Source organism: Dicentrarchus labrax, unplaced genomic scaffold (assembly GCF_905237075.1).
Source record: "Dicentrarchus labrax unplaced genomic scaffold, dlabrax2021, whole genome shotgun sequence".
Lineage (NCBI taxonomy): Eukaryota > Metazoa > Chordata > Actinopteri > Moronidae > Dicentrarchus > Dicentrarchus labrax.
Window position 1 is genome coordinate 14,097,788 of NW_026136722.1, and position 18,711 is coordinate 14,116,498.

An 18,711-nucleotide genomic window follows, 5' to 3' on the forward strand; every position below is an offset into this window, starting at 1 on the left:
TACTACTTCTGTTGGCTTTAAACGTACTTTAAATCTAACAAAATGACTCTTATGTGGATCAGTATGTGACCAAATATTTTTCAGTTTCATGCCTTTGATGTGAAAACTAACACCATTTTTAATAGGCTCTTTTTTCTACCTTTTCATGGATAAGATTTTAATCACCTATGCATGTAAGAAATGTCAGGTCTCAGTGGATGTGTGATTGTGCACAGCTTTACACGCCCATCTGGAACATGGAGGAAAGCACTAATTGACAAGGGTATACAAGAACCAGTGTGTGTTTTTCTTTAGAAATGCCATCAGTGGGTTTGTGCCTGAACATTGGCTTATACTGCAGCAACTATCAGTGTTTTTGTGTGTGGGTGTTTGTTTATGTACCCTATAGGTAGCAAAGAAAATGTGTTATATGTGGTAAAACAGACAGCAGGCTGATCGATCATTCAAGCTGCTGACGACATCGGGCTTAGCAGTGGATTTACTGTAGTGTCATTGATCCAGACAGTGTATCATCATTCAGAGTGGCTGTTTTTTTTTAACCTGACCTCTGACCTCTATGCATTCATTGAAAAGCAGAAGAAAAGTAAAAATATACACTCCTTCTGGACAACAGATTAATGATTCGACAGGCAACAAAGCAGCATCTTCTCGCAATAAGGAGTTTCAGGAAAGACACAGAGGTAGAGAGATGATGAAGTGATTTCTAATAACTTCTCTGGGGAGTGAGAAGTAGGTGGATGCACATTTTGTATGAGAAAGAGAGAAGGTGAGAGAGATAACTAATAAATAGTGTGCGGAAAGGGGGATGGTACAGGCTTTTGTATGAGAGACAGAGGGAGGGAGAGAGAGAGAGGCAAGGGACTCGGAGATGGCAGGAACCATGGTGAGTGGAGTTAGACTGAGGGAAGAGAAGCTGAGGCTTTGCTGTGATACTGGAGTGGTGCTGAGAGCAGAGGGATGCGCAACTGAATCCGAAAGCTCTTGACTCAATACTGAGAGAGAAGCTTTAGAGAACAACAACATCTGCGAGCTCTCTTACGAAGAACAAATGATATTTCTGTGTGATGCAAGTTAGTGGGGTTTTTTTGGACAACATAACATAGAAACAACTTGCACTCCATTCAAACGTTGTGGAGGAGTTGAAAGCAGGCACGACCGTGGTTTTCTTTCAGGTTCTCTTTGGGGAATGGCGACAAACTAATGGGAACTGTAGTCTGCGAGTCTGAAGCCTTATCTTAATATAGTACAAGATGCCTGTGATGAAGGGCCTCCTTGCACCACAAAACACCTTCTTGGACACCATTGCAAACCACTTTGATGGCACTCGTGAGTATATTTTTATGTTTATTTTGTACCCTACAATCAACCTAGCAAATAGTCTTGTATGATTTGTAAAAAGAAAATTAATTAAATTGTAAAAAAATTAAATAAAGAATTACTACATTGCATATGTTAATGTTAATAGGCAGTATTTTAAGATTGCAGGTTAAATTTAATTTGTCTAATTTAATTAAACCTAAATGGTAGTCACTGTGTTTTAAACTTTTTCTTCAGAGATACACATTATTAAATTAAAATCAGAAAGAAATTTGTCTCAGTTTCGAAGTCTATGAGCTAAGCCCACTGTAGCTTTTAGGATTTTAGCCTTTGGCATTTTTGTAACCCACTTTAGGATTGTGACTGGCACTGAAAAACACCGCTGTCGACAAATGTGTCAACAGTAGTGAGATCCAATTATAAGAGTGCAACTTACGACAGTAAACCAGAACTGGAGTCCGTCTAGGATGATATAATGGAACCGATAAGCCACTTGTTGAGATTTTTTCAGTCAAGTTCTCTCTTTAAAATGAACAAAGAAATATTAAATGGTATCTTTCAACAGCAATATTAAAGGCTGTAGAGCTTATGTTTGTTATCTTTCCTCCAATTCAAAATCTACTATATAAATAATACTTTATCCACATTCTTGCCTGAGAATTTCTGCATGTTTTCTGCAGGTTTTAACCTTTTCTCACATATTCTTCTTCAACATTACACTTTAAAACATTCAATACCTTATTTTTGTGGCAGGACAGTCAATTGCATTTTGTTTTTGTTTTTTCTGAGTTTAATATTTGCTTTGTACATCATTTTGGTGCTGTGCATAGGGAACATGGTGGCAAGGTGGCAGGAGAGGTGCAACAAAATGCAAGGTGCATGCATATGAGGCAACGGAGGTGTTTATATTTTGGTGGAAATTGTTGCTGCTGAAAATAGACGTCTCAATCTGGACCAGATCTGTTTCAGCACAGTTTCACTCATTTAATAATTATGTGATTCCACCAGCAAGCACAGATTACAGATAATTACAGAATTATACTAAATACTAAAACAAATGAAACCCAAAACATTTTAGACCTGAAAAAACAAATCTTACTTTAAGAATCTAACAAATTTTACTCACCAACTTTTGCCTTTTTTACTGTTATTTTTCTTCAGATATTGCAGATATCTGTATACAGATATCAACTTTTAATAACTCCACAAATGTAAATTCAACTTTAAAAAAACACATAAAATCCAAAGTGGTTCCACAACATTACTTTCCTATTTGTAGTTTCCTTGTTTTATTAAGTCTTTTAACTCCAAATAACCTTTTTGCGGCACCTGAATATAATAGTAGATGCACTCAGATACACACTCACCAACCTTAAAATGCATTACCTATGCTGGTCTGTGTTATTGCATTAACATAGAGCCTAACAGTTAGAGGGTGGTTGTTTATCTTCATGCTTCAACAGCAATGAATGTTTATTTATTATGTTCGTTTATGGTTTGCTCCTGCCAGTCCAAGTCTGTTAGTGTGCACCATGCCTCAGAATCAAAGTAGAAAGTCATCAGCATGCACTGGACAGCTCTTTCAAGAACATGATGAAAGGTGTGAGAGAGTGTGTGTATGGGTCAGACTGTGCATGTCCTTTACAACTTAACAAATTCACAAATTCAGTGTGATGACACCATCTATGTCTGCATCTCCCAATCTGTCTCTCACACACATACATCGTCCATCCCTTCTTCACATCGCCTTGCACTCGCTTTCTGTATGAGACAGACACACATGTAAAGACTTGCACAAACTGTACACACATCAGCACAGCAGACATTTTCTCTTTTAGCTGCCACAATACTGTAGTACTAAGTGTGTGGATTGATTAAGTCGCTGAGTGGGAGGTGAAGAGGCCAACTGACAAGAGATGGTTTCAGAGCAGAGCACTATTCAGTACAAGAACTGCCTTGAATCTCTGTCTCGGTTGAATTGAAAGCCTTTCTGTGTGATGACAACTCTTTGAAGACAAGGGGATAAGGCCAGAGCTGAAAGTCTATTTCGACTCAGATATTTATAGGAAATAATAGAAATGCCCGCCGTGTGAATGTGAATTGAAGCGGGGCTCAGGGGAATGGAGGTGGTATTCACATGACCCTGATATGTGAGCAGGGAAATTAATTAATATGAATTATGCATAGGCCAAGAGCCAGTCAAATGTCATCAGAGGTCTTGCTCCATCATCCTCTTTGAAAGCAGAAACAATTATATTATTCATTTAGAGACTTTAGAGTATCATTTATGATATCAATAATAATATTTATTTCTTTACTTTACAGTTGACTCCGGGGTCAAGAGTTTAATAGATCTAGACTTTTAATTGTGTCAGTGTTATAATTGTACAGTACCAGGTTGTTGTTTTTTACCCTCCTTGTCGACAGTCTCTTCTGCTAATTGCCTCGTAGGTGTTGGAATTGCATTCCTTGTCATAAGTGCTGTCATGAATAATTAGGGACAATAATTATTGTGTATGACTGACTGCAATTTCACTGAAAGGAAGCAAATAGGAGAACGCCCAGTAGAACTGGTGATATAACAAGGAGAAAAGTGATTCAGTGACTTAGAAATTGAAATTCTTTTATTATATTATGATTCACAACATAATTTATCTCTATCTAGACTAGACTCTATCTAGGCATGAGCATTTACTGGCAAGAAATCACTGTGGGTAAGTTTCACTCGTACAATTCTTTGGCCAGTCAGACTTTGATGGCTGTCAGTGTGAACCATATTGTCCTTGAATAACATGGATACATAGAAATAGGCTGAGGGAGAGGAAAGAGTGGATTTAGAGACAGGACCTGACATTTGGTGGTAAGAAATGTAAGGGAAGATGTATCTTCGCTCCTGAACCTTATAGTCAATACAGGAATCTGACTGATTTGCATCAATACTGATCAAATTGATGTGAGTAGGTGATCAGGTAATTGAAGGAAATCTGCACAACCGGTTTAAAGAGCTTCAGTTTTAGCTGAGGAGTTAATTTATCTTCACTAAATCCTTGGTTGTTCATGCTGTAAGCCCTAGCAATTAGACTAATTCAAATCTGTCAAATGCAGTGAATAAGAATCAGAACGAGGCTAAAATTGCAGATACTTTATTGGCTACATCTGTGTTTCAGAGGGCACAGTGCCTTGGCAACCCCGTAGATGCAAATTGCAAGATTGCCATATGTTTTTTGTTTTTTTTCTACACAAATTGCTATGGCAACACGAGCTTGGAAAAGATCTTAATTTAGTTTCTTGTGAGATAAACTGCACACTTAACCAGGTAGAATATATTAACACATTACTAATTGCATGTCTTTTCCTTTGGAACAAACACACACTAACACCCCCTTAATGCTTGCTAAGTAATTAATTTTTGAGTTTCAAAATCACATAAAATGGATCAGCTGAATCTATAACTGCATGCATCTGAACAAACTGTGGTACTATCTGTAAGTGTTTACTTTTCTAGGTTTAGGGAGAAAACAAAGCATCACTCTCATTAGAACTAGCTGCATTGCAGGTGTTCAATGTTGTCTTTGCAAATATATCATCATTATAGTGTTTTTGCAGCATGGTCAAAGATGCCTTTTGGAAATTTAATCCACATTCATTCAGAGAGCAACTGAATGGATAAATTAAATCAAGACCATTAAGTGGACTCTGATGATGGCGAGATTTTGCTTTTGTCTCTCTTTAAAATTAACACTGCACGACCCCATACACTTTAGTTCTATAAAATTCTGCAGCTCATAAGAAATGGATTAAATTAGGTAGGCTATTTTTTTTTACTCATTACAAAATGCTCGCTCTATTGCATGCAACATCTTGCAGCTTAACTTCAGTGCTCTGTCGAATTGCAGTTTCATGATTATTTTCTTCTACTTCATCATCTACAATATATGCCCTAAAATGACTCTTCAGTGTTCCAGCAGTGAGCAGGAATGTTTAATGATGTTTCTCTTTTCAAACAAGGCTTTCATTTTCAAGTATCTGTCAGAATTGATTTCACAAAGATCTTCATGTCCACCATTATTTCTCAGGCATAAAAGCGTCCTTCAGATGCAGAACTATTCTCTCTCTTGTCTTGAGGGAGCATGTACTGTTATGTAACAACTGAATATTAAAGTTTTTGTTAAAATATGGCTCTGAGCTGTGTGCGAAAGAAAAATGTTTCCTTGGTCCATGAGATTTTTTTTTTTTGTTGCAGGAATAAAGAATCAATCTTTAATAACAGCTTTTAACTTAAATAAATTACTGTTATTTCAAGACAAGAGTGACACAAAAGCAATGTAGGTCTACTTGCTAATTTGTCTGAAACATCTTTGAAGGTGCAATGTGTAATTCCTGGCCACATCATGGTCTCTGTAGAAATATTATTACCACGGCTCGCTGCAGACAGGTTGAGAAGCTAGAGTGAAGATAAATCCACTTTTTAATCCCCAAAGTTCAAATATAAACTCTGATCTCTCCTCCCACCGGTAAACTGCTGAGGATCAGAGCAGAATCTGGTGTGACTACGGATGTTTATTCCTCCAGAAGCTCTTGCTCTGCCGGCTCTTACACATTGGAGCTTTAGGGGAATTACACTTTTGGGGAATATGCTTATCCATTTTCATGCAATAAGTTGAGGAGATTGATAGCATTGTCACGGTAAAAATTGTGAAGTGAATGCTACCACTAGCAGCCACCTAACTTAGCACAAAGACAGGTAACGGAAACAGCTAAAATATCTCTGTCCATGTACCAGAATGCTCCTCATTAATACTTTCTTGTTTGTTTCATCTGTATAAAAACCAATTGCCTATGTAAAAAAACAACAATATGGCTTTATGTGACAGGGTATTTCTTGGTCGGAACCAGTAACTGCCTGGAGTCTCGTCTGGTTGCCTGGCGACTGGAAGTTTATTAGGTACACGAAGCAGAAACTAATCCAGTCTAATACAACAGTCTTGCAATAAATCGTACCTTCATGAAGGTTCTAATGTTAAGTTTTTGTTTAAACTGTTTTAGAGATGTTGATTCAACTTGTTTTTGTCATTTAGCCCATACTCACATAACAATACAAAACTATTCATCCTTAAAAAAAAACAGGACTGTTATATAATAGGCACTGCTAGTTAGGTGTACATAAAGTGACCACTGAGTATAAGCAGTGTAAATGGTAAGTATAAAGAAAAACTCTTTTGGAGGTTTTCCAGCCATATTCCGGGCTAGACCCAAAACACACTAGAGATTATATATCTCATCTGGCTTGGGAACTCCTTGGGATGCCTCAGGAGGAGCTGTAAAATGGTGCTGCCACCCTAACCTGGCCCCTGGATAAGCGTCAGAAAATGGATGGATGAATGACATTGTTCTCAATTGTGTGTGTGTGTGTGTGTGTGTGTGTGTGTGTGTCAATACTAAATCTATTGCACAACTGGTGGCAGGATGAAAACATGCCCCACATGCTAATTAAGGGCCAAAGCCTCACTGAGGCACTGGTCCCCCATGGAGCCAGCTGGGCCCCTGCATATATCCTTAGACTTCATACACACCACCAGCTTACTTCAAAGCCCGCTCTGATGTACACTGGACTATTTTGGAAGCTCTGAGCTGAAAGCAAATAGAATGACTCAGATTTTACAAAAAAAAAGGTTGTTTTCTGTTGCTGCATCAACAAATGAATCAAATCTGGAGAGAAGTATGTAGAGGAAGATGGGGAAAGAGCAGAGTCAACCAAAGAACCTGGTCACCTTGTCTGAATGTTATATTTTCAGAGCTGCAGCTTTCTCAAGCTGTGTCACAGCTGTGCAGTAAGAAAACCACAAAATATTGCCTCAGTGCTCAATCAGTCTATTCCGTCACACAGTAGCTTTACCTCCAACCTCTTTTATTTCCCTTGCAGACAGTAACTTCCTACTGGGAAATGCTCAGGGTCGTTATGGCTACCCCATTGTGTACTGCTCTGATGGATTTTGTGAGCTGACCAGCTTTGTTCGGACTGAGGTGATGCAGAAAACCTGTACCTGCAGCTTCCTCCATGGAGCCGAGACCAACGAGAGTGTGATCCAGCAGGTTGACAAAGCTCTGGAGGGCCAACAGGAGTACCAGGGAGAAGTCTGCTTCTATAGGAAAAATGGTGAGGATCATATTCACCCAGATGTTGAGCGGGCGTGCACTCCTACTTGTGTGTCCTAAAAAAGTATTTGTGCACGTGAAAAATTGTGATGATGGCCTGAATCTATCATTGTGAGGACAGTTATTTTTAAGGAAAGCAATTTCAGAACACATACAGAAGGGATGAGGTGAGACGTTACAATAAAAGTTTTTTTATTCCAGCGTTAATAGAAATCCAAACATCATTTTGGGGGTAAGAAGCTGTATAGCTGTATTGCTGGGTAATCTCAGAGTAATAACTTTTTAATATCCTCAGGAAATCCATTTTGGTGCCTCCTGGATATTGTGCCAATTAAAAATGAGAAAGGTGAGGTGGTGCTGTTCCTCTTATCCTTCAAAGATGTCAGTGAATCATATGGGAAAAGTCATCATTTCAGCCAAGGAGAAGGTGAGGCCTGGCCACATGCATTTAATAACTGTTAACAGTCCCACATTAATTTAGACTATATCATCTTCAAAATGTTAGTTTGCCATTTTCCTTCATACAATTTAAAGCTAAATGGAAGACAGCGTGCGTTATGATTTTGCTCACAGGTGTGTCAGAGGCTGCTCACCAGAGCAGGAAGAGCAATCGCTCACACTTTTCCCAAGCTCAAGAGAGGGGAAGGACTATTCTGCACCAAATGACCAACCTGTTCACCAAGAGGGGCAAGAGGAAGCTGACCAATGTGAGTGCTAACTCCTGGCTTAAAGATCATCAGACCTACCATATACATATAGTATGAGTCTCAATATGTCCTCATTGATTATTGCTAAGTGATGTTTGGGGACTTTCCTTAAAATAAAAGCATTTGCTCTCTCTCTCTCTCTCTCTCTCTCTCTCTCTCTCTCTCTCTCTCTCTCTCTCTCCCTCTCTCTCTAATAGCTAAACTTTTATATGATTTATCGTGTAAATACAGATGACACTTTAATCAAAGGCTGCTCCAGTTGTGTTATTCACCAGGCAATGTAGTCAGGTCTTTTTAAGATAATATCCCAATGAATCAATTCATTACAAATGTTTGTTTTTCTACCAAATATTTTTACAATTACTGTCAAAGGATATGTAATACCGTTGTACTGGAAACTGCCTGGTCTGCTCAAAAACCTCTCTCATGTACATCTGTGGCCATTTTCAAACTACTGCTGTCAAGTCAGCAAACCAATCGGCATGACTTGTTTATTCAAATCTATTCAAAACGTATTCAAAATGTGATGATGATGATGATGATGATGATGATGATGGTGATGAAGATGGATGATCATAAGCAGGTTTACTGGCTACCCTCAGTGTTTCATGCTGAGCTAATTACTGCATGCAGTCATTGCCTCCATAGACTGAAGAAAACATGACTTGTCCTTTTTCATTCTAAAATTTGGTTTCATTTATCCAAAGACTTCATTATACATCAGGATTCAAGGTGGCTGTAAATATAATCCAAGCACTTCATATTTGTAAGCTTAAGTAAGTTTATAAAATGAGCTTCCTCTCTCCAACTGTGTCGAGTCAGCAGGAAATCAATGAGAGCACTGCAGATTAAAATCTCATCCGTTTTTCAGTGTTCAATTTCTTGTGATGTTTTCAGGATTTTTATGTGATTCGTATGTGCCATGTCTTTCAGAGTGTGTTTCAGAAACCGTCTCTACCTGAGTACAAGGTCGCAGCTGTGAAGAAGTCCCGTTTCATCCTGCTGCACTACAGCATCTCCAAGGCCCTGTGGGACTGGCTAATTCTACTGGCGACCTTCTATGTTGCTGTTGCTGTGCCTTATGACATCTGCTTTGTCAATCATGACGAGGGCAGTGACCATCACTCACTTGTCAGTCGCAGCACTATTGGCAGTGATATAGCAGTAGAGATGCTCTTCATACTCGGTATGATATATTCATATTTGATTTTAACTAGAACTTGTAACCAACTTCCGTAAAACAAAAGTCTTTCTCCAGATAGTAGGCGATTGTATTCTTCTTTCAGTGAGATAATTGGTAGCTTGTACCACTATAATTTTAAAGTAACATCTCCTACACTGATTGCATGCTGCACACCATCTGACCTTTATGTATAAGCTCAAGCATCTTGAGCAGTGTTATGAAGAGACAACAATGTTCAGTTTAAATTAAGAATAAAATATATTTTCCAGTGCAGCTGCAGTGGTTTCCTTGGCAATGGCTAACACATAACTATACCTCCTACCTTTTCTCACCCACTCAGGGTGTCTCTGTTGCCCCAGGTTACCAATCATAATTAGATTTCTCTCACTTCGTCCCACTTTTCCTCTAAAGGAAGTGTGATAGCACATCTGTTATGAGGCTGACTTCCTCTCTTTCAACAAGTTTTCATCTAGGGACAGACAGGGATGTCCGTGCTCGAAATGAACTCACCTGGTATCACACGCTGTTTCTCTATCTATCCTTTTTGTGAAAGTAAATCGTGTTTTATGGCAGGTTTCAATGAAAACATTTAGAGTTGAGTACGGCTATATGTCAAATGCTTGTCCCTGATCCAGATTCATTTACATTCACATGCTCTCTATATTCGATCGTGTTGCAATTGACAAAAGAAAAGCTTGTCTTTTCAAGGAAAAAGTAAGGGGTCAGGGATGTATTATATTAATTGAGTCATATGTTATACTATAGAAATACTGCTAATGTTTCCAAATCATCCATGTTGAGCTAGAAAACGTTTTTCTTGTTTTTACCCTAACCCTTTCTATTCATTTTAAAGATCATTTATACTTGTTTTTCATTTCACTCCTTTCCCTTGTGAGCTACAAATGAAACACCTATTTTATAATTCTGAAGTGTTTATTACTAATTCATTTACTCATGAATTATTTTTGTAGGTACCTGACCTATAGTTCTCCCCATTTTAGGCCTTTTTACTTATTATTTCTGTTTTGTGATAAATGTCCTTCGCTTCTGTTTTCACTGCTGCTTTTCAGATATTATCCTGAATTTCCGCACCACCTACGTGAGTCAGTCAGGTCAGGTAGTGTACGACGCCCGATCCATCTATCTCCATTACTGCACCACTTGGTTCTTTGTGGATCTGATCGCAGCTTTGCCCTTTGACCTTCTCTATGCTTTCAACATCACAGTGGTAAGATTGTTGTTTTACATCTTGAAGTACACTATGCTAGGTTTTATACATTACTGTCTTTTTAAGAGCACCAACTTAAAGACCAGTCACTAATGTGTCAGTTTTTGTAGTGTTATTCCCCCAGAGCATTGGACTGGAAATGATTATCCCTCTACATTCAACCACTTCACTGAGCATCCTTGTTTGCCTGCTCACTTCAGTTCTATCCTCCAGATAAACACTAGTACTTCTCATGGATTAGTCTTACTTTGCCACAGGCCTCAGCTGACACACAAAGACATCTCTCTAACTGCAGTCTTGGTTTTGTTGAAAATGAGTCCAGTTAAAAACCTTTCTGCTAATAGTAACATTAAATTCAGAGCAAGTGTTTCTCAGAAGAGACTATTAAAAGACACAGAATCAAGGTTAGAAGAGAAAAGAGGATGGGCCACAGGTCATATTAATGAATTTATATAACAGAGCAAAAGTGAACTAAAACTGTAGTGTAGTAAGTGTAGTTATAGTGACACAAAATGACGTGTGTTCTGCACTCCTCGTCCAGACCTCACTGGTGCACTTGTTGAAGACGGTTCGTCTGCTACGTCTGCTGCGCCTGTTACAGAAACTGGACCGCTACTCCCAGTACAGCGCTGTGGTCCTGACCCTGCTCATGTCTGTGTTTGCTCTGCTGGCTCACTGGATGGCATGTGTCTGGTATGTCATCGGACGCAAGGAGATAGAAAGCAGCGACCCCGTTACCTGGGACATAGGTGAGCACATTTGTGTGTGTGTGTGTGTGTGTGTGTGTGTGTTTGACAGCTCCAACATCACTGAATCGAGAGTATAATGTTCTTCCTTACTCATTAAGCTTTCCTGAGACATTTTTAGTGTCTCTCATGGCAACCCCAATGGGTCAGTACTGCTAGTCACGCTTGAATGCCTGAATGCTTCAGCAAAATTTCAACCCCTAGCCTGTCTCCTCCAGAGGAAGTGTAGATCACAGAGTAATTCCATTATATCACCAGAAATATAATGTATTATATCACCCAATACCCATCATATTACTTAACAAAGGAGGTAGGTCCTCTGAAGCTAACTAAGACTACTTCTCTACAATACATTAAGACACCTTAGACATACTATAAAACAAGATTAGTCTTATAATGCCATTTTCTGACTTCATCCACCAGGTTGGCTTCAGGAGTTGGGAAAGCGGCTGGAGACACCATACATTAACAGCACCATGGGTGGGCCCTCCATTCCTAGCGCCTATATTGCCTCTCTCTACTTCACTCTTAGTAGCCTTACCAGTGTCGGGTTTGGCAATGTGTGTGCCAATACAGATGCTGAGAAAATCTTCTCAATCTGCATTATGCTAATGGGGGGTGAGTCAACTGAAAAATTCCCAGAATGTTGATTTAATCTTCTGTGGATATCATAATGTTCCTCGCTCTCCCACCTCCAGCCCTGATGCACGCAGTGGTCTTCGGCAACGTAACAGCCATCATCCAGCGCATGTACTCACGGCGCTCTCTCTACCACACCCGGATGAAGGATCTCAAAGACTTCATCCGTGTGCATCGTCTACCTCAGCAGCTGAAGCAGAGGATGCTGGAGTACTTTCAGGCCACCTGGTCAGTCAACAATGGCATCAACGCCAATGAGGTGGGTTAAGATTCACAAATTAATAGTGTTCTCATGGTTGCCTGTGATATTGTATTGTGAGTATTTAAGCCTTAAGAGTTGTTTCTGTTAAAGTGAATCTCTTTTTAATAAGCAACTCTACTGTATGTGAACTGTCAAATACGTGGGCTGCAGAAATGTCTTTTTCGTGAAGAAAAAAAATATTTTTGTGTGGGTGCTAGATACACTCAAAAATGTCATCCTTACAATGTGGGTCACCTCAAATTCTCTGGAGTCTTATTCCATTTCCTTAAGTAGACTGCACGTTGTTGCAAATAGAACTTCAGTAACAATGCCAGAACCGATCCAGGAGAAGTTCCCTGTAATTACAAAAGTAGGAGTTGAAATAGAGAGAATAGTCATTAACACCCTCGCCACCACCATCTGTAGATAATTAATTCACTGTAGAAGGTAACAGACACAGTCGCTAGTTTCTGATGAAGTGCTGGCTTTAACACCTCATGTCTGTTTTTACTGTGCAGCTTGGCACATCATGTGAGTGCATCAACCCTTTTTTTTTCCTGGTCTTGTATTTAGCAGTAGTGGACCAAATATTGAGATATTTAAGGCTAATTAATCAGTAACTCAAGGCAGAAATGTCTAGTTCCAAGTTAAAGTCTTCAATTAAAGCATTTTAAAGGAGGGCCCCTTTGGGACTTGCACCGAGTGACGTTTTTTCCTGAAATAGATTAACATGAGTATTCCACTGATTTATTTGCTTTCCTTTAAACTCTGGTTTGGTTCCTGCTTCAGTATCTGGGTTTCAATCATATTCAGTTGATGTGTGGACTGAACAACCAAAACTATAAACTAAAACTGGCTAAAATCTGCATAAAACAGCAGGGATGGGTTTTCATTCCTGCACCCTGCTTACAACAGATGTCTTTCTGCCATGTTTTTCGGTTGTCTGTCTCATATTTGTTCGACAGAATAGATGCACACACAATTTTAACTAATGCAGCTGTTAGCTGTCTACAAGTTTTTGGAAGAAGCATCTTTTTAAGCTTCAACTGTATTTTCGTCTAACTTAAAGAGGTGTCTATGTTGTTAGTGTATTAGGCAATACTTGCCAGCAAAACACTTTTAAGAGCATACGCGTAGTACTGACCAGATCCAGTGCGACACTGACAGATGAGTCAGGTTGCTGCTGTTGTACTGCTGACGTGTTGCTTTCGCTATGTGTAGACGAGAAGTTAGTGTCTTTGACTCAGCTAGTGACCCTTTCACATTTCATGTAGTCATTTGATTCAGTGCAAACAAAAGTATTCCTGGATGGAGTTTAGACATAGATACAGAACCTTACAGTGTTTGAAATTACACCCAATGATTTGGTTGGGATTTCATTGTGACAGCAGGCAGCCCTCAGTCACTTGAACAAACTTTTATTCCCCACATGAGCTCCACCTACAGTATGCCAGCAGAGCCATCAACAGACAAATCTTTTTTAAATATACCATATGCAGTCTGTTGCTTTTTGACAGTTTTGAAGTGATGTTTTTCATGGATGTCTGTGCATACGGTTTTGTGTAAAAGCATCTAGTCAGTGGATAGTGTCTTTATTTGTCTGTTCATCACTGAAATGAGACAGTGATATCTTTCAGAGAGGTTGGGGATATTTGTAACTCCTGAAACAGTGTAGCAGATGCAGTTCTCTACCAAATGCATTGTAATGATGATTGAAGTCTTATTTACTCTGTCCTGTCCTCTCGCTGTCTTAGCTGCTGCATGACTTCCCAGATGAACTACGAGCTGACATCGCAATGCACCTGAACAAAGACATCCTGCAGCTGCCTGTATTTGAGCGAGCTAGCAGAGGGTGTCTGCGCTCCCTCTCCCTGCACATCAAGACCTCCTTTTGTGCTCCAGGGGAATACCTTATACGCCACGGAGATGCCCTACAAGCCAACTATTTTGTCTGCTCAGGTTCTCTGGAGGTTCTGAAAGATGGCATGGTCCTAGCTATCCTGGGTCAGTGTGCACCAAGTGTGAAACATTTCATCATCTCTTACTCATTGCATCTTGTTGTAACCCCTCGTTGTAATCGACAATCCCTGCAGGCAAAGGTGACCTCATTGGGGCTGACCTTCCAGAAAATGACCTGGTGATCAAGACGAATGCAGACGTGAAGGCGCTGACCTACTGTGACTTGCAGTACATCAGTGTCAGGGCTTTGAGAGAGGTCCTCGGGCTGTACCCAGAGTATGGCAGCCGGTTCAGCTCTGACATCCACCACAACCTCACCTACAACTTGAGAGAGGGCAGTGAAGCTGACGTAAGAAAGTGGAAAACACTGCAAAGACAGACTGAAATTACAATTGAGTAATTTCTTTGCTCATTAACAACATACCTTTAATTTGCCACCAAATATAGAATGTGTGTGTAATCCCTTGTTAATTAACTTCAATATCTCCAGGGAATAAAAAAGTTTCCATGGTCTTCCCGGCTGTCTCAGGTATGTGTGCTGAGGTAATTACTTCAGCTCTGATCTGTGTGATACATCTGGCAATCTGTTACATTAAAATCTGTATCTACATCACAAGGCATTAGTCTTGCTTTTCTGAAAACATAGAACTGTTGTCGTACGGTAATTGTGGAAAATGGCATATTAACTGCCTGGATACATGTACATAGCTGAGATAAAGGTAGCTACAATGCTGCTAACTAAAACAGAAAAGAAATGGACTAAACAAGCAAGACTAATTAGATAATCAAGAGATTAAACTTTAAGCTAACAAGTGCACAAGACAACTAAATGATTCTTCAAAGGGAGCCTAAAAAAGGGCTGTATGACACTGTCAAAATTAATAAGACACGTTTATAATAAGAGGCAGAGTAGGCTTTACTGTATTTGTTAATTTCAGGTTTGTGTGCACAGTTTGTTATACAGAAGGTATGAGGGTTTACTCTTTGCCCCAGAAATAATCATTGACATTTTCTGGCCAGCTTGCATGCTAATGAAAAGTAGAAATGACAATAACACCTGAAGTTCACTTACTAATATAGCAAGACTGTAGTTGTAGTTTTCTATTCTTGGTTTGTGGTTTGTTTCAGAGGGGAAAGCTCTGGATTTTGCCCTTTGTATTTCAATTTAGCACTCTCTGAACATACAAATATGTATTCTTTTTCCATATTTGGCACCAGAAATTAAATTGAACATGATGGTATGATTTCTCACATTAAATTGGAAGCTCCTCCCTACTGCATATTTTGGCCCTATCCATACACTGATATAAAGGGTATATTGTTAAAAAAAAAAAAAAGAAACCTTGCAACTTTAAGACTCTTGCAGCTTCCATTAAATGTCAACAACAACACCTAATTTGCTATCTATCATCTCCTCAGGGCCATGCTTCTATGGACCACAAACTACCCTATGTTATTGAGGCAGATGATGCGGAACATGGAGAAGACATGAGACACTCTCAGCAGAGGAGAGTGCCTCTGTTACAGGGAGCAGGCAGCCCTGTTCATCAGCCCTGCCTTAGCACCCTGTTAGGAGAGGAGCTCCGCCACATCAGTGCACTCCGCCGCTGTCGGTCACCTGTTCAGGACGGTAGAGGCCGCAGCCCGTCTCCTCAGCCATTCCCCAACGAGGAGCTCTCGCAGACTCCTTTACCCAGGCTTACCATTGACTCTGGCCTGAACCATCGGCCTGCCAAGCTACTCATGCCATCCTTACCTTGTGTTAGTCCACTAAACCTAAGCCCCAGGTAACCTGTTTATCCTGCTTTATCCAAATATGATTCAGCAATTTAGTTTGCATCTATTCAGAATTGTGTAACACTGATTTGTGTCTCTGCTAGGGTCGTGGATGGAATTGAGGACAATGGTCATGCATTTCAATTTAATGTAGAGCAGAGCGAGACAAAGACTAATGTAACAGGTAAAGTCTCTGGAAGCTATACACTGGATGAAAAGTGAACTATATTGGACTGGGGGCGGCAAAAATGTTGATTGAAAACACTTCTCAGGAACAGATGCTTAACTCTAAATTATGCAAGGTTGAATAAGCATAGGAAAATATCAGATTTGTGACACTTTGTCTATTTCTCTATATTCAACCAGTACAGATAATCCCACTCATTTGGGATATTATATATTGCATACCCAGTGGTGAAAAGGTTTTATCTGAGACAAACTATTTCTCTATTTTTCATCCTTTTTCAGACCGGTTCAAGGTGAGTGCTCACCTGCTTCTGGAGACAGAAGAAGTGAGACAGAACATCAGCAAACTGAACAAAGAGGTATGGAACATAACTGTAGTCTTTGACACAACTAGGCCTTTATCATTTTCCTCCAAGTGTACCACTGATTCTTGCCATCAAGGATATCCAATTATTAAAAGGTAGATGTACCTATTCAGCCAACTTTTCTTTGTCTTTTTAGGTAAGCAACTTGAACCAAGAAGTATCCAACCTTGCCAAGGAGCTCCACGACATAATGCACTTCTTACCGTCTCATATGGCCATGCTCCATTATAACCCTCCAGTCTCCTCATATTCCTGTGGCATACCGATGGCTCCCAGTCCTAGTGTGTCTGCTTCAAGCAACTGGCAGCCCCATGTCCCTTTAAATATTGCCACTGGGCTGCACCTCCATCATGAAGCAATCAGCCACCCTGCCAGAAATGTGTGGGGCTGCAGCGGGATGTCCTCCCAGGGCAGAAGTCCCACGCTGCTACACTCTTCAAGCCCTATGTCATCCTGTTTACACCTATGTTGCTCTGACAGAGAGGGGGGCACAGCCCACAGGTTACAGAGCCAGTGTGGTCCCTTCCAAACCTCCAGAACAACCCCAAACTCTCCCTATATGACCCATCCACATGCCCAGGCAGGTCCATCTCTCCTGGCCCTCAGTAGCTTCCCAGTGATTTGTCAGGCCACACAAGTGGCCTACAATGCCCCTATTCCCACAATGAGCAACTCTCACCCTCTTTGTTCCCCAGTAAATTCAGTCTACTCCCGTCCATCTATGAGTGTTCAAACCAACTCTGATCCCACACATAATCAGACCAACTCCCAGACACCCATCCATTCCTCCATCACTCCCACTGGCCAGCCACAGTATCACACTACCTTCAGCTCTCTTGCCCCTTTGGGAGTCCACACTTCACTATGTACAGGGCACAACCAAAGCCAACAGGGCTCTATCAATGGCCCCAGGCAAAATGAGACAGTGGGATCCAGTCCTACCCACCACACGCAGACCCTTGCATGTTCTCTTCTGGGGCAGGTAACAGACAGAGACTGTAGAGCTTCACTGTATCAAGAGAGGACAGAAAATATTGAATTTCCGTGTATGAGCATCAGTTCTCCTACAGGAGAAGTTCAACCACCTCTCTTGGACATGGAGGGAATCCAAACCCCACACTGATGACCTCAGTAGCTTGTTGTGTTGCTGTATGATACAAAATATTTTATTGTCCTTTTAAAGATTTTTGGTGTAAAGTTTCCATCAAATAAAATGACCAAACTGCTGGAACCCTCAAACATTGGGTTGTGTTCATGTTTGTATGGAATTATTTATTAAATTGATTACTTACTGGTATGCAGCAACTGGTAATATCCATTAAAACATGCACCACACACATTCAATACAGGATCATTTGGATATTTATAAAATATTTGTTAGGAGGTACACAGCAAGACATTATGGATAATAATGGAGATTTATTGTATATACTTTCATGGCTGTCGTCACAATTCAGTGTAACCTGGCTTCAGATGCAAGTTATGAACAATGGGCATGCAGCGCCACTCAGTGGTTACAGTTAGGTAAAACAACAAAAGGCCAACATTTCATCACACACAGCACAGAGGAACTAACCAGACTATGACACACCTCTGATTATTCAACTGAGAAACAAATCAAAGTCTAATAAACTAAAAAAGCAAATCTGGAGAAGGCACATATGAGCACTCAGGAGACCAGAGTCCCACTACAGGGATTGCCACTTTGTGCAGTTAAAAGGATTTTTGAGTTTGAATTTTAATTTTTTCCATTTTATTTGTAGAATAAACCTTTACAAAATAGCGTAATGCAGTAATTCACAAGTGAGACTAATTTCTAAGTTTTTGTAAGGGAATGAAAAACTCCCTTTTACAGTAGATGTCAATTCTCCTTGAGTAGCCAGTATGCATACTAACATATTGGAGGGAGAAATATGGTAGATAGATGGTGCTAGTTTTTGAGTCTGTTGGTGGAGCTGGACTGCGACAGCAGTCTGCCACTGAACACGCTCCTCTGCCCGGTGAAGGTGTTGTGCAGAGGGTGGTGGGTATTGTCCAGATGGACAGCAGTTTATCCAGGGTCCTTCTCTCTGCCACTGTCACCAGAGAGTCCAGCTCTGTGCCCACTACTGAGCCAGCTCTCCTCACTGGTCTGTCCAGTCGACCGGCGTCTCTCTTCTTGCTGCTTCCTCACCAGCAAACCACAGCATAAAAGAGCATGCTGGCCAC

At 40.3% G+C, this 18,711-nt stretch overlaps 1 protein-coding gene across 2 annotated transcripts; it reads left to right on the top strand.

Moving 5' to 3' along the window:
• The first annotated feature begins 706 nt into the window (after window positions 1–706).
• Window positions 707–17,742, top strand: kcnh4a (potassium voltage-gated channel, subfamily H (eag-related), member 4a). Of its 2 annotated transcripts, XM_051387358.1 has the most exons (16): window positions 714–1,326; window positions 7,241–7,474; window positions 7,769–7,900; window positions 8,047–8,180; window positions 9,114–9,366; window positions 10,434–10,591; window positions 11,133–11,340; window positions 11,761–11,955; window positions 12,036–12,235; window positions 13,972–14,221; window positions 14,311–14,525; window positions 14,667–14,705; window positions 15,596–15,963; window positions 16,057–16,136; window positions 16,421–16,497; window positions 16,640–17,742. In XM_051387358.1, exons 1-16 carry the CDS (start codon window positions 1,251–1,253, stop codon window positions 17,624–17,626), a joined length of 3,606 nt encoding a protein of 1,201 aa, XP_051243318.1. In that variant the 5' UTR covers window positions 714–1,250; the 3' UTR covers window positions 17,627–17,742. The 2 variants fall into 2 exon arrangements, with proteins under 2 accessions (XP_051243319.1, XP_051243318.1); XM_051387359.1 differs by lacking the exons at window positions 16,057–16,136; window positions 16,421–16,497; window positions 16,640–17,742 and having other exon boundaries at window positions 707–1,326; window positions 14,667–14,719; window positions 15,596–15,750.
• Window positions 17,743–18,711: the final 969 nt, after the last annotated feature.

What these genes read in the sequence shown, in the direction of transcription:
- kcnh4a (XM_051387358.1), top strand. Translation starts at nt 1,251, where the DNA reads ATGCCTGTGATGAAGGGCCTCCTTGCACCACAAAACACCTTCTTGGAC. An exon ending in AAACCACTTTGATGGCACTC is followed by an intron (nt 1,327 to 7,240) that starts GTGAGTATATTT and finishes TTTCCCTTGCAG; the next exon opens with ACAGTAACTTCCTACTGGGA. An exon ending in GAGAGGGCAGTGAAGCTGAC is followed by an intron (nt 14,526 to 14,666) that starts GTAAGAAAGTGG and finishes CAATATCTCCAG; the next exon opens with GGAATAAAAAAGTTTCCATG.